Below are 13,114 nucleotides of genomic sequence, written 5' to 3' on the forward strand. Positions count from 1 at the left end.
GTTCATTAGTTGAATATGAAGAGTCAAGAAGAGAACAACTACCGTGGATTCCAGGAACACAGTACACATGCCACCTCTGTTCATCCCCGCACAGCCCATTTGGGCTGGACAGCAACAAACTGCTCAGGTATAGGAAACCAGATTCTAACAATCAGAATAAAATAAAAGTTTTTAAGGATCCACAGAAACACAACATCAAGTATGGTAGCTTGTTTGTGGTTAGCTAACAAACTGGTAAGTCTGCTTTAAGAATTTAGCGTAGTGGTTTTCAACCAGGAATGGTTTTTCTTCCTAGGGGACATCTGGCAACATCTGGAGACATTTTGGGGTGGTCACAACTGGGGGAAAGGAGGGTGAGCTACCTGCATTTATTGGGTAGGGTAGAGGCCAGGGATGTTGCTAAACCCTACGATGCACAGGGCAGCCCCCTACAACAAAGAACTGTCCAGCCCAAAATGTCGCTAGTGCTGCTGTTGAGAACGCTGATTTAGAGTCTATCTCCAGGAGACAGTAAAGCAAACTACTTCGAAGAATAACTATAGTTCATTATCTAAGGACAATCACCTTCCCCCATAACCACAAAGATTTTTGTACCAACTTTGCAAATACAAACCGAAATTAAGAGTGAGGGAGATAACAGTTTTCCTCTAACAATTTTGCTCAAAGCTATAGTGCTCACTTGCTAGACAAAAGCTCAGCAAACCAACTATCACCCATTCTAGCACCAAAATCAGAAGGACAAAAAGACTCAAACATTTCTAAATGCAGACACACAGATCGGCTGTGGAACACAGGAATCTGAGAAAAGGCAGATCAAACATAAAAGAAATGAGTCAACCAGAGGCAGTGTGTGATGTTTAGGAAAGATTCTCATTTTTTTTGTTGTTCTTTGGTTTTGTTTTAAATTAGAATAATGCTCCCCTCCCCCAAACATTGGCCATTTCCTCACGTTATTCCAGCACACTGCTGTTTTGAGACTTTAGGATTACACTTCAGTGATGTGTGAACATGAAGACTGATTTTCAAACTACTGCATTAATTACTGGTATGACATTGACCAGAATGAATAGAGCATAGGGCCTGGCATATATCAACTAATGTTCTATAAATGAATGAATGAATAAATGAATAACTGAATGAGGGGGGAACAAGACATAATTTAGCCCTACCATTCTATTTTCAGAATATGGAATAAAGATTTGAGAAGTTTATAGATCAAAACCACAAATAAACATTCAATATATTAAATAATACTAAGGAATAGTAACTAGAGAGAAATTAGGAAACTTCTCAGTATTTCGTGTCATTTTCTGTAGCAAAAAATCCACCAGTCTAAGCAATCGAGTCAGGAGCAATGCTCACTGTCTCTCATTTCTCTTGTTTCAAGTGCAGAGCTCCCTGATGCCACAGCTCTGGTTCTGCTCACTCTCATTCATAGAGGCCTTGACCTTTTCTCTTCACACCTTTCTTCTCACACAATGGAACAGAAGAGCAGTCATTGCCTACAACCCTGCCACCCACTAAATTCAGCTATTTTTATACTTAAAATGTAATCTTTTTTCTCCTTAAGATTACATTTGGCCCAGCCAGGCCCGACAATCTCTGGGCCCCAAAAGTACATACACAAGCACATACATCTCTGTAATGAATCCATATCAGGGAATGAACCTTATGTCCAAGCCATCACAGAGGCAAAAAAGGTGAATAACAACTAACTTCAGTCCTTTGTTACCCTTCCTCTAACTTGGAAAGGTAACCCATCATAGAGCTCGGGGATAGAGAAAATGAGGTACAAGACAAGGCTCGTGGTCATGTGGACCTCACTTGTGAGTACCATGTAACAGAGCTTGAGGCGAGTGGGTGGAGAAGCCAAGAGAAAGAGAAGGGGCACTAACACTTCTGGTTACTCAAGGGACTCTTCTGCTCAATCAGCATCAAGTGGCGAGGGCAAAGAGCTGGGAAACACAAAGTAAGGCAAGCAGCAAGAAGGGAACAGTGAACGGCTTTCCATTTATAACTTTAAACACTGGCCTAATGCAGTACAAAAAATAACATGTTTTAGCTGATAAGTCTGTTTTAAGTTAAAAGAGAAAAAGTTGCCAATGACCCCTGTAAAACTGCAGGTAAACAGCATAGGTCAGAGGTGCAACATCAAATGAGAGAACGCACATAAAGCTCACACTCAGTGCCAAGCACACAGGAAGCCTCAAGATCGTCAGCAATTATCCTAACATGAGAGTAACACTACCTCTTCCTGCTTTGTCATACATTTTCATATATATTCCATATTTTATGCATATATTATATACGAGAGTACTTCAAAAATTAAAAATACAAGGGTACTTCGAAAAGTTCGTGGAAGGATTTGTATTATCTTTTAATGCCATTTTCCCATGAATTTTCTGAAGTACTCTTGTATTTTAATGTTTATATATTTTATATATACTTATATAATATATTATCTATGTATTTAAAACTCTGCCTCCACTGGAAATTTAGACTTGGTAAAAAAAAAGAAAAAATATGCACTAAACTACAGTCAGAAGTCTTGAGACCTAGTTCTAATTTAGGTATTAATTAATCAAGTAACCTCAAGCAATATAATTCTCGCAGTCTCAGATTCCTTACTTTGAATTAGTAAAAAAAGATACATATAACTAAGATGGTAGACATTACCTACCTAAAGAATTGCTTTGCTGCAATTAGTAAGTTGTTTGTGCAACATAACTTTTCAACGAATCCTCTAAACTTCTAGTTTTTGCTATTGATTTCTGATTTCTGGTAACTTTGTTTTATATAATTTTCCTTTGCAATCATATAGCCCATTCTCAAAAAGAAAGACAAAGCTATAGGTATAGCCACGAAGTTATTAAGTATAATATTGTTAAAGAAAAAACAAACCACAAAGATATGCCAGTACCTAGTGAAGCCTACCAGAAAAAGCTAGACAAGTTTTTTCCTGTTTACTCCACCTAGGAGTCACAAATTTAGGAAGGGAAATTTTCTAAAGTACAGAGGGCACAGATAAGAAATAAAGCTTGTTAACTTTCTCAGGAGTAAGCTTTAGAACAACCTCTTGTCTTGCCTGAGTTCTAGCAGGAAGTAAAGCCTTTTAACAGCCCAAGAGGTGGAGTCTCAAGCTGCAGAGCTCAAGAGCCAAGTGCGCACACCCAGGTTGCCCCGACCCACTGTTCCGTTCCCTAATAGACTACAGGGGAAACTACTAAAATAACTCCCCTTGTATAACATTTAAGTTCCTGAAACACAGAACTCTCCATGTTTAATTCGAAAATCAAGGACTGGGAAGGAGAGAAAAGGGCAGTGAACAGTAATCCCATATATCTAGTTTTCCTTTGGAAAAAATGGTGCATTCTGGCCTTACTACTACTACATACTTCTACAGAGACCTTAGAATCTACTAAGGACACGTGATAGGCTTATCTCTGAACTTACACCACCACCACTGTCACCCCTTCCCTAGGCTACTGCAAATCTGTTTCCGCTCTTTTCCCCATAGTCCCACACAAATCACATGACTCCTCTGCTCAGCACCTTCCAATGGCATCCTAATGCATGTAAGATAAAACCCAGACTCCTACCACAGCCTGTACAGTCCTGCATGGGTGTCCCCCCTCGATCAATCACTCCACCCCAGATGTGCTGAGTACTGCTTCCCGAGCTTGCCATTCCTTGTACATTATTCCCCCAGAATTTACACAGCCCATTCTCTCACTTCATTCAAACTCTGTTCAAATGTTCTCTCCCTTCCAAGGCACCCTGTGTAAATGAGTTGTACCCTTTATGGAGAAGAGAATGAAAAATTAAGACCTGAGAACTGGCTGTCAAAAGACTGTCTTAGAAATGAGTGCAAAGGGGCTGGCCAGCCAGCTCACTTGGGAGAGCATGGTGCTGACAACACAAGGTCACAGGCTTGGATCCTTGTACCGCCATCCGCCAAATAAAGAAAGAAGAAAGAAACGAGTGCATAAGCAGTGTAAAGATGTGCAATTTTCTGAGTGAGCTAGACCACACTGTCGATAAATGGAAGACATCCCTTCATAACAGCCCAAGTTTAAAAACTCCAAAAGCACAGATTTTGAGATTCTCATTTCCACAGAGTGCTCCAAAAGGCCACCGTACTTATGACTATTTCTCAGAATAAAGCAGAGTAAAGAAGATGTGTAAACTGGTCAGAATAAGGAGTAAATCAAACCAAAATTTTTGGTGGGACTACTTGCAGGTCTCTGCTTCCAGGAAGGCTGAGTTAGCTCCTACCAGACTCAGTCCTCCTGCAGATGACAACCAGAAATTATGAGCAAAAAAATCAAAAAAGCAGTTTCCTGAAGGTACTAGAAAGTAAACAAAAGAAGGCAAATTACAGAGGGGAACTGAAATTCAGAGGGTGGGAAATACTGATACAGGGAGAGTTACTATTGCTTTTACCCTGAGAGTGGGCCAGAGTTGGCATGAGGAAGGACAGCTAAAACTGTCAAACAAAACCCACAATCTTTCTGGCCTGAAGAATAAAAGGAAAGAGTATGGGCCAACCACATCCCCTGGAGAGAAAGGAGGAAACTCCAGAAAGGAAAGAGTCAGAGAGCAGAAGCTCCAAGTTCTGTGTGTGAACTGCCTAGTCTCTGGCCCACCCCTAAACCTTGCGTGCTTGGTGCAGTTTGTGAGCAGCCTAGCAGAACAGAAAGAACTCAACTAACATTTGAGCTGCTATTCAAGAGACAGTAACTCCAGTTTGAGTACAACCAAGTTAACTGCCTGCTAAGACAAAAACACCAACACTTTTCTGAATAAAAACCAAAGAAAGGGCCAGCCCGTGGCTCACTTGGGAGAGTGTGGTGCTGATAACACCAAGGCCGCAGGTTTGGATCCCTATATAGGGATGGCTGGTTAGCTCACTTGGGAGAGTGTGGTCCTGACAACACCAACTCAAGGGTTAAGATCCCCTTATCGATCATCTTTAAAAAAAAAAAAAAAATCAAAGAAAACCATGCCAAGGCAAATCATAGTTAAACTAACAATCATATTCAAAGAAATCTTGAAAGCAGCCAGAGAAAACCACACATTACATATAGTGTAACAAAAATTTGAATTTCCACTGACATATCATCAGAAACAATGGAGGCCTGGAAACAGTGGAACATCTTTAAGGTGCCATGAAAGTGGTGATCCCCAACCCAGCAGAGAGTTTTTCAAAAGACTAGACCTCAAATCCCTTGGCACAGTAATACTATACACATTGCTTCCATTAGACACCTTTGTTTTTATGCTCCAGGAGCTAAAGTATCCAACTCAATTGTTCACAAAATAGGCAGGAGACAGGGAATTCTTACACCATTGAGATGAAAGATCCAGAAAAACGGGCAGCACTTTGTCCACCTCTGCAAGTCCTGTCCTTGCCCAGCCACTATCCCCCAGGAGCTGAAATTCTTTACACACAGCATCTGGAACAAGAGTGTCCAAGGATGGTGGCAATAAAGACCACCCTCACTCTAGGCCAAATCCCTTTCTTATGATGTAAGTAATTACTAGAAAAAAATGAGAAACCTTTATAAGTCCTATCAGGCACCCCTAAGACAATCTTTCTCCACTTAGCCAGGGCTCAACAGATTCCACAGTCCACAAATATCTAGCATTTATGCCTACTGCTTAGTTGGGAACCTGAGCATAAGAGTAGCACAAACCGTCCAGCATTTTCTGAGATGGCATGAAGTTCACTGGGTTGATTCATTTAGCCAATATGCTGATTTTAAATCATTTTCTCTAAAGGTTTAGAATGTGAGAGATTGCCTGGGAACCACCCTGCTGCTAATTTTATAAAAGTCTGTTAACTATAATGAAATGACTAGATTATTTCTGCAGCTAGGTGGAAAAACACTCTGAGGTGTGTGTCATAACAGTGCTATTTTCCTATGGGGAGAGAGCTGCCAGTCTCTCTCTAGCACTGAGACCTGAGGTCAGCAATTTCAGCTGCTGCCCAAAACACCCACCTCTCTTAAATAGAAAGCATAGTCAAAATATTTAGAGAATAGAGTGAAATTCTCTAGCTTGAAATTGTTTCTTCTTTTAAAAACACTAGAAAAAACTTGTATTCCTAATATGAGAAAGCTATTTGGAATGGTTCCCTATTTGGAAAGTTTCTGTCATTTTATGACTAGGTATTGTATTATCGAAATGGGCTGCCCAGTAATCAAACAGGACTACTTATTTTACATCAGAATTAAAAGAAAGGATAAGTTCTGGTTAAGCTCTCTGATGAACTTCAGTCACTGTTAACCAGGCTGGCACCAGTTTTTCTATATCCCTATCAAAATAAAAGAAAACAGGAAAATTGGAAAACAAAAGCTGCTTTATTATTCTACTATTTGAGCAGCATGTACTTTTCACAGAGCAAATGATTTTTTTTTTTTAATTTCAGTGACATTCATAAAGTTGTAATTGAGAAAGAAAAAGTGAAATTTATTTTGGAAGAAATCTATAAAAGAAATTCCCCCATTTACAAAGCTTTTCTTGAAACACAAGGTAAATTCCAGGATAAAAGTTTTTAGAAACTACAGTCTTTGAATAGCCTCGGATTATAAATTCAATTAAATAATAAAACACCAGAAAAGATTAGTAGCAGTATTAAGAAAGAAAATTTAAAACACAGATTGCTAGGACTCTGTACAGGAAGAAAGTAGTAACAGCCACGGAACAAAGAGAAATTACATAGTGGACACAAGAAACCTTTATCAGTGAAGTTAGTTAAAGCTGCCCATAACGTAAGCAGAACATACACGTAGTACAAGCTGTCATGTCCTTTGATATTATGGGGTAAGAAAGAATCAAATAATCTTTGAGCACCTTTCTAGAAAACTTAGTAGGATTATCTTAGATTTCTCTTTACCCTGAGGTCACAGAAGCTAATTAACTTATCAAAGATCACAAAATAGCTATTTAATCCCAGGTCTATAATCACTCCAAAACTCATCCTTTTTCTATCACATCACACTGTGCTTAGAAAAAATTTCAAATTAATTAGTTCCCCAATGAAATAATTCTTTTAAAAAGTCAACTAGCTTAAACATTCCTCTTCCAGACAAATCTCCCCTGAAAACTACTAATTTTCTTAGCAAGCTTCTAGCAATGTATGGCCCATTAGGCCTTCTGCGACCTTTGCTACCTTTTTCTGGGAAGTACCTATGCCGCAGAACAAGCAGTTTGCTTAGGACCTGCTCTAGGGCCCAACATTTAAGAGGGATGGGTTGCCAACTCTCTTCCAGACTGCCAAGTTTAATTCAGCAGGCAGATAAACAAAGTCCTCAGAATTAAAGCCCTATCTCACATATTCGGCTATTATTTTTCTATAAAATACAGCACCTAACCTTGAGAAATAGAGTGAAGAATGAGAAAGAGCCTGCAAGATACTCTAGAAAAGAAGGTTTGGGATCTCCAACTCCCAAATATCAAATCCCAACTCCAGTCTTCCAAAAGACTTCTATAACATCCTGGGAAACGACACAGTCTTCTTCCTAAATCCTTTGGGAAGTGATTAAAACTGCAGTTTCTGCAATCAGACATACTGAAGCTCAGCTCCTCCGTTACTCACCACGCCCTCGGGCAAATTCATTAACCTCTCTAAGCCACGGTTCCCATAGATATAAAATGAAGAAACAGTGATAATAATATAAGTCATATAACGCTAATTATAGTGCCTAGGTCCTAAGTGCTTTCTAATGTCAGCTTTCTAAAAAATGTTATCATCATTGTTCCTGTTATGACATGGAAGAAGCCTTTGGGATAACTGAAGGGGTTGTGTAAACCTTCATGGGTGCAGCATCACTTTCAGTTTTGGAGGGTCTTGGCAGATTTAGGAAGTGAGCGGCAGTGGAAATGGCAAGACCTGAAAAAGCAGCAAGCAGAAATTTCAAGGGGAAAGGAACCTGCACGGGTCAAAAGAAAAAAGTATGTGCATATTCTTCTCTACTAAAAATCAGGATAGCTAAAGGAAACACAGAAAAGATCAAGAGTGAAATACTATTTCATGCAGTAAAAATGCACATTTTTTCTATTACCATGATGGGGACGCCAATGTCAGGCCACAGAAGGTCCTCTGAGGGTAGCTTGGGAGAATTCCACACCACCACTACCTTGTTCAGGTAAGGGAGGCCATTCAGTCTCTCTAAAGAGTTCATAAGCACTTCCTCCCGCTCGTAAGTCAACATCACTACTGTGAACTGCTCTCGGGGAACGTTGCCTCCAAGTGCTGCCTGAAACTCCTTGCCAGAACCCCCAGCTCCACCACCAATAGGCCGAAATCCAGTCCCTGAACCCAAGAATTTGGCCTCTGAGGGCAACACAGGGTCAAAAGGGGTGTGGGGGAAAAGATGGAAAGGCCCTGGAGCTGAGTTCCAGCTGCGGTAAAAGTCAGTGACAGTCAAAGTAAAGTTGCGGAGGTATTTGGGTGAGGCATAGGGTGGCTCTGTTTCCACTGGCCCCAGGTCCAGGTCCCCATTGTCAGCCATGTTGGGGTCAGTTCCAGCCGCCTTGCCTGAACGATGGGGGATCTCAGCTGCTGCCTCTTCCTGGATGGGAGCAGCTGGGATCTGAATGCGAGTCCGAATCATAGCCAGCACGGTATTAAAAATACTGTCAGCGGTGGAGAAGTAAGTCTCCCAGAGAAAGCGGCCTTGCCGCCTCATAGCCAGTAGATCACTATCAGAGAGACTTCGTAACAGGAAGTGAACCTCAGTAACACGTGGCTTGGGCACCACCAGGGCCGCCTCACTCCACTGCAGCATGTCCTGATACGGAAGCTGTACTTGCTCCCCCAGCACAACTGGGACAGCACCGACTTCCAGGGCTTCAAAAAGCCGTGTTGCACACCCAGATGAGACAATCAAATGAGGGTCCCCAGGAGTGATAATGAGGGCAAAGGTGGAAAGCTTCAGTAATTCTAAGCGGTCCTCCCGTTCTCCACACAATGCCCACTCAGTAGGCAGACTGGGCTTAGGCTGGTTTTTGCAGGTAAATTCCACCAAGACCTGATCTAGCTTGCTGTCCTGTACAGCCTTTAGGGTGGCAATGATCCGATCGTCATAGTCGGCTGGAGGGTCGCCTTCCATCTCTTCTTCAAAGGAGCGGGCCTCCTGAAGACTGGACCTCAGGGATTCAATCTTCTCACCCTGGAAGGTGAAGAGATATTTCCGCTTAACTGGCACCTGCGGTGGGATTTCCATGAAGTTGGGTTCAGACATGGCATGGACTAGTGGTGATACTACCAAGTCAAAGCCGGGTCTGTACTGGGCAGCATAGAAAGTGGACTGAGCCACCATGGCTCGGCCCGTACTAACATTGTAGAGTAAATTCTGTGTGTCTGACTTCCGTGACAGATTGATGATGACATGGTTGTGTCCATCTGTCCGCCAGTGCGGCAGGGAATACAACTGCTTCTCCAGGTCGGCAGGCTGCAACACTGCTGGCTCCTGCATTTCTCCCACTAATACCACATACAGGCAGGCAATGTCTGCATTCTCTGTAACATAAACGCTGGATCGTGCTGTAGCCTGAAAAGCCTGCTTGACCAAGGGTTCCAGGTAGCTACCAAAGGCAAACTGATCACTGTCATAAACATAGACTGGAAAGCCAGAGGTGAGTGGGCAACGAGAATAATCAAAACAGTTGTGTAGCCGGCAACCCCGAATGACCTTTGGGGGAGGGAGGCCAGCATCGTCCTTCTCTGGGAGCAACCGGATCGGCAGAGAAAGCTTGGGCTGATTCTGGGCCATGAGCTCTTTGTAAGAATGCTCAGTCTGGCTAATGACATTCTTGAGCTGAAGCAGGTCCTGCTTGGCATTCTCAATACTCTTCTTACAGGCTTCAATCTTCAGATTCAGCTTGGCGATTTCACTGTTCAGCTCTTGTCGCTTGGCTTCCAGCTGTAAAAGCTCTTCACTTACAGACTCGCGAATGCGGCACAGATCCAGCACATGCTTTACCTCACATAGCTCATTACCCGCCCGGGGGCCAAAAATCCGCTTGCCTGCCTCATCAGCCTCGTCCAGAGTGGTGAGATAGTAGTGAGCAATGAGAGGGAAGAAAACCAGGATGATGAAGAGCGTAAAGCTGAGCCATGTGAGGCGGATACGGCTGGACCACCTTAACATACAGGTCTGGCCTCCGTTCCCCACTCCCCCATTGCGCAACATGGTATAGCCTGTCATGAACTCCTCTGTGGCTCCTGCCCCTCTGATCACGTTGGGTCACTCGCCATAACCATGAGTTTCTATTCGACAAAACCCAATCTCCTTTTCATTCACAGGCTTCCGTAAGCGTCAGCATGCTCCCTGAGCAAGGCACCAGATAAAACGGAAATTTCATTTTCCTCAGCTGCAGGTAAACTGGTCTCTGACCCTATTCCAACAGACCTTAAGTTCTGGTTGGCCAGAGAACAGGCCCTTAATCTTTATCCAATAGTAAAAGGTACCACACTGCTGCTGAGATGAAAGGGAGGAGGGCCCTGATGACGAAACCCAGGAAAAACAAGCTGCAATCAGACAAGCTTTTTCAACGGCCATAACTCTTATTCCTGGGTTCTGCTGACCAACAAATATGCATAGTTTCTTTTCACAGGTATAGAGTTAGCTGGTCAGAAGAGAAATAAATGCCAGCCTCTTATCGATGTCACTGCCAATGATGAGGCCTGCAAAAGAAAGAGAACCACGTCAGTCCTAAAGAGATTATGCTCAACAACCTACTCTACAGTACATTTCTAGAAAATGCTTAAATCTTATAAGATCAAACAATGGTTGGAATATTGGTATGTGCTTCAAAGAACATTAATCCAACACAGAGATTGTGTGTGGCATGGGTATTTTACGTGTGGTTAAGAAGAAATGGATATTCAAATCCCTGTACCGACCAGCTGGCAAAAAAAAAAAAAAAAAAAAAAAAATTGGGTAAGTGCCCCAAACAGCTTCAGTTTACCTCCCCTCCTGCACATACCCACCCTCTTGCTAGTTAACTGGATCTATAGCAGCACTAGAGCCCTATCAAATGATGATCAACTAAATTTAACAGAAGGCAAAGATTTCTGCAATAACAGTTTGTTATTCTAGACCAGGGCATCATCTTTAGATGAGGAGAAACATCTTCTTACCCAACCTTGCTAACTATCTTCACTCCTAACATAAAGTCTTCTTTTGAACTGCTTAACAAAAAGAGACTCTGAGCAGCTCTACTTGTTAAATTTAGAGTTGAGAAGAGTTGAAGAAAACTTTTTTGATCTTTACCCAGTAGTAGATGCAATAATCCAAGAGACAAAATGCATTTCCCAGTTTGTCTCATTTATCTTCCATTAGTAGCCATCACGTGTTCCTTCTTAAGATATAAATAGCAACCTGGTCTTTTAGAAAAAATACTACACTTAGAAATGAGAGGCATTGTTTCTCATCCTTTGGAGACAGATTTGCTATTAGACCTGATATCTCAGTTTCCTAATCTTCTAAAATGGAGATACATGCATGGAGATAATATATTGTGTTGCTAAGAGAAAAAAGCTCACACACACACACACAAAAAAAAAAAAGAAAAGAAAAGAAAAGAAAGAAAAGCAAGCACAGAGGACATTAGAGTGCCTTAGGCTAACCAAACTTGAAACCAGATTCACAGTCCCATTCTCTTACCAAACTTTCCTATCACAAGCTATGGAAGCTTTCCACTTGCTCTCCCCTCAAACTCAACATATCTACAAGTAATACATAATATTCTGTGCCAGAAAATATTCCTAATTCCTTTAATTCATTTATTCCAAAAAAATATTCACCATACCCTAAACATGTCTAAGACATGCTAAGTATAACTGTGGGAGAATTAGACTGTATAATAATCCTTGACCTTATGGAACTTCCTTTAGCCTGAAAGATATAAACAGCAAGGGTACCACTACAACTGGTATAAAATAAGCAGAGGCCAATCTCTCTCTCTATCTTCTACCTTTGTTAAAGATGTTTAACTATTAAAGGTTTGGTAGAGTCTTCTGTCCTTTAAAAAAAAAAAAAGGTGAAGACAATGTTACTGAAAAGTTTAAGTAGAGCAAGTGATAAGGACAACAAAAACAAAAAATATATACCTATCATGGAGAAGACTAAATTTGGATAATCTAATCTTGGGTAGTTAACAGCTGATCAAATACCCCAGAGAAAGAAGGCCAGTATTTCTAAAGCATGTGCATTGTCCTTTTGATTCAACTGTTTAGTTCCCTTTTTGCTTTCAAAAGAATATTCTCTGTGCATACGATCAAATATAACAAAGAAAGAATGGAATGGAGGAAAAAAAGAAGGCAGAACAAGGCAGTTCAGCTGACTCATTCCTTCTTACCATATGTTTCAGGATCCTTTCTTTCTCTGACTTATGTAGTGTAACACTTCAGTATTATGATCTCCTGAAATAGTGAACGCCAGGGCTTGTTGCTCTCCTGGTTTAAAAGAAAATAGAAAAGTGACACACTATTAGAAAAACACTCAGTACTGAAGGTCCTGATAATGAATTTATTTACCATCCCTATGAAAAGGCTTCCTTTATGTATATGAGGTAACCAAAGAATTCACGATCCAAACAGAGACACTGCAAAGTGAAAAGCAGTGTAGGGCCGGCCCCGTGGCGCACTCGGGAGAGTGCAGCGCTGGGAGCGCTGGCGGCGTTCCCACCGCGGGTTCGGATCCTATATAGGGATGGCCAGTGCACTCACTGGCTGAGCGCAGTGCGGATGACACCAAGCCAAGGATTGCGATCCCCTTACTGGTCACAAAAAAAGACAAAAAAAAAAAAAAAAGCAGTGTACTTAGGTGCTCTAAGAGGGAATAAAACACACTAAAACGTGAAGTCCTTACCTTTTAGAAGTATATCCTGAGCTATTTATAGATAAAATTATATACCTGGAATTTGCTTCAAAACAAACAGAATGAGGGGGGTGAGTGTTTGGAGGTATAGATAAAAGATCAGCCCTGAGCTGATGGCTGCTCACCATGAATGACCTGTACACATGGGGGTTTATTACATTATGCTCTCTGCTTCTATGTTTGAAATTTTCCATACCAAAATCGCAAAAACATATTACATACAC

General features: G+C 41.5%; 1 protein-coding gene across 4 annotated transcripts in view; it reads right to left on the reverse strand.

The window, feature by feature from the left end:
* EXTL3 (exostosin like glycosyltransferase 3) overlaps window positions 1-13,114 on the reverse strand; it is a 107,073-nt gene that overhangs the window by 24,632 nt on the left and 69,327 nt on the right. For all 4 annotated transcript variants that reach the window (XM_063086695.1, XM_063086697.1, XM_063086694.1 and 1 more), the window contains exons 2-3: window positions 12,370-12,466; window positions 8,067-10,693 (exon numbers count right to left, since the gene is read on the reverse strand). In XM_063086695.1, coding sequence (XP_062942765.1) covers window positions 8,067-10,214 — 2,148 coding nt within the window. In that variant the 5' untranslated portion in view covers window positions 10,215-10,693; window positions 12,370-12,466. The remainder of the gene's footprint in view (window positions 1-8,066; window positions 10,694-12,369; window positions 12,467-13,114) is intronic.

This window comes from Cynocephalus volans, chromosome 2, assembly GCF_027409185.1.
Source record: "Cynocephalus volans isolate mCynVol1 chromosome 2, mCynVol1.pri, whole genome shotgun sequence".
NCBI lineage: Eukaryota > Metazoa > Chordata > Mammalia > Dermoptera > Cynocephalidae > Cynocephalus > Cynocephalus volans.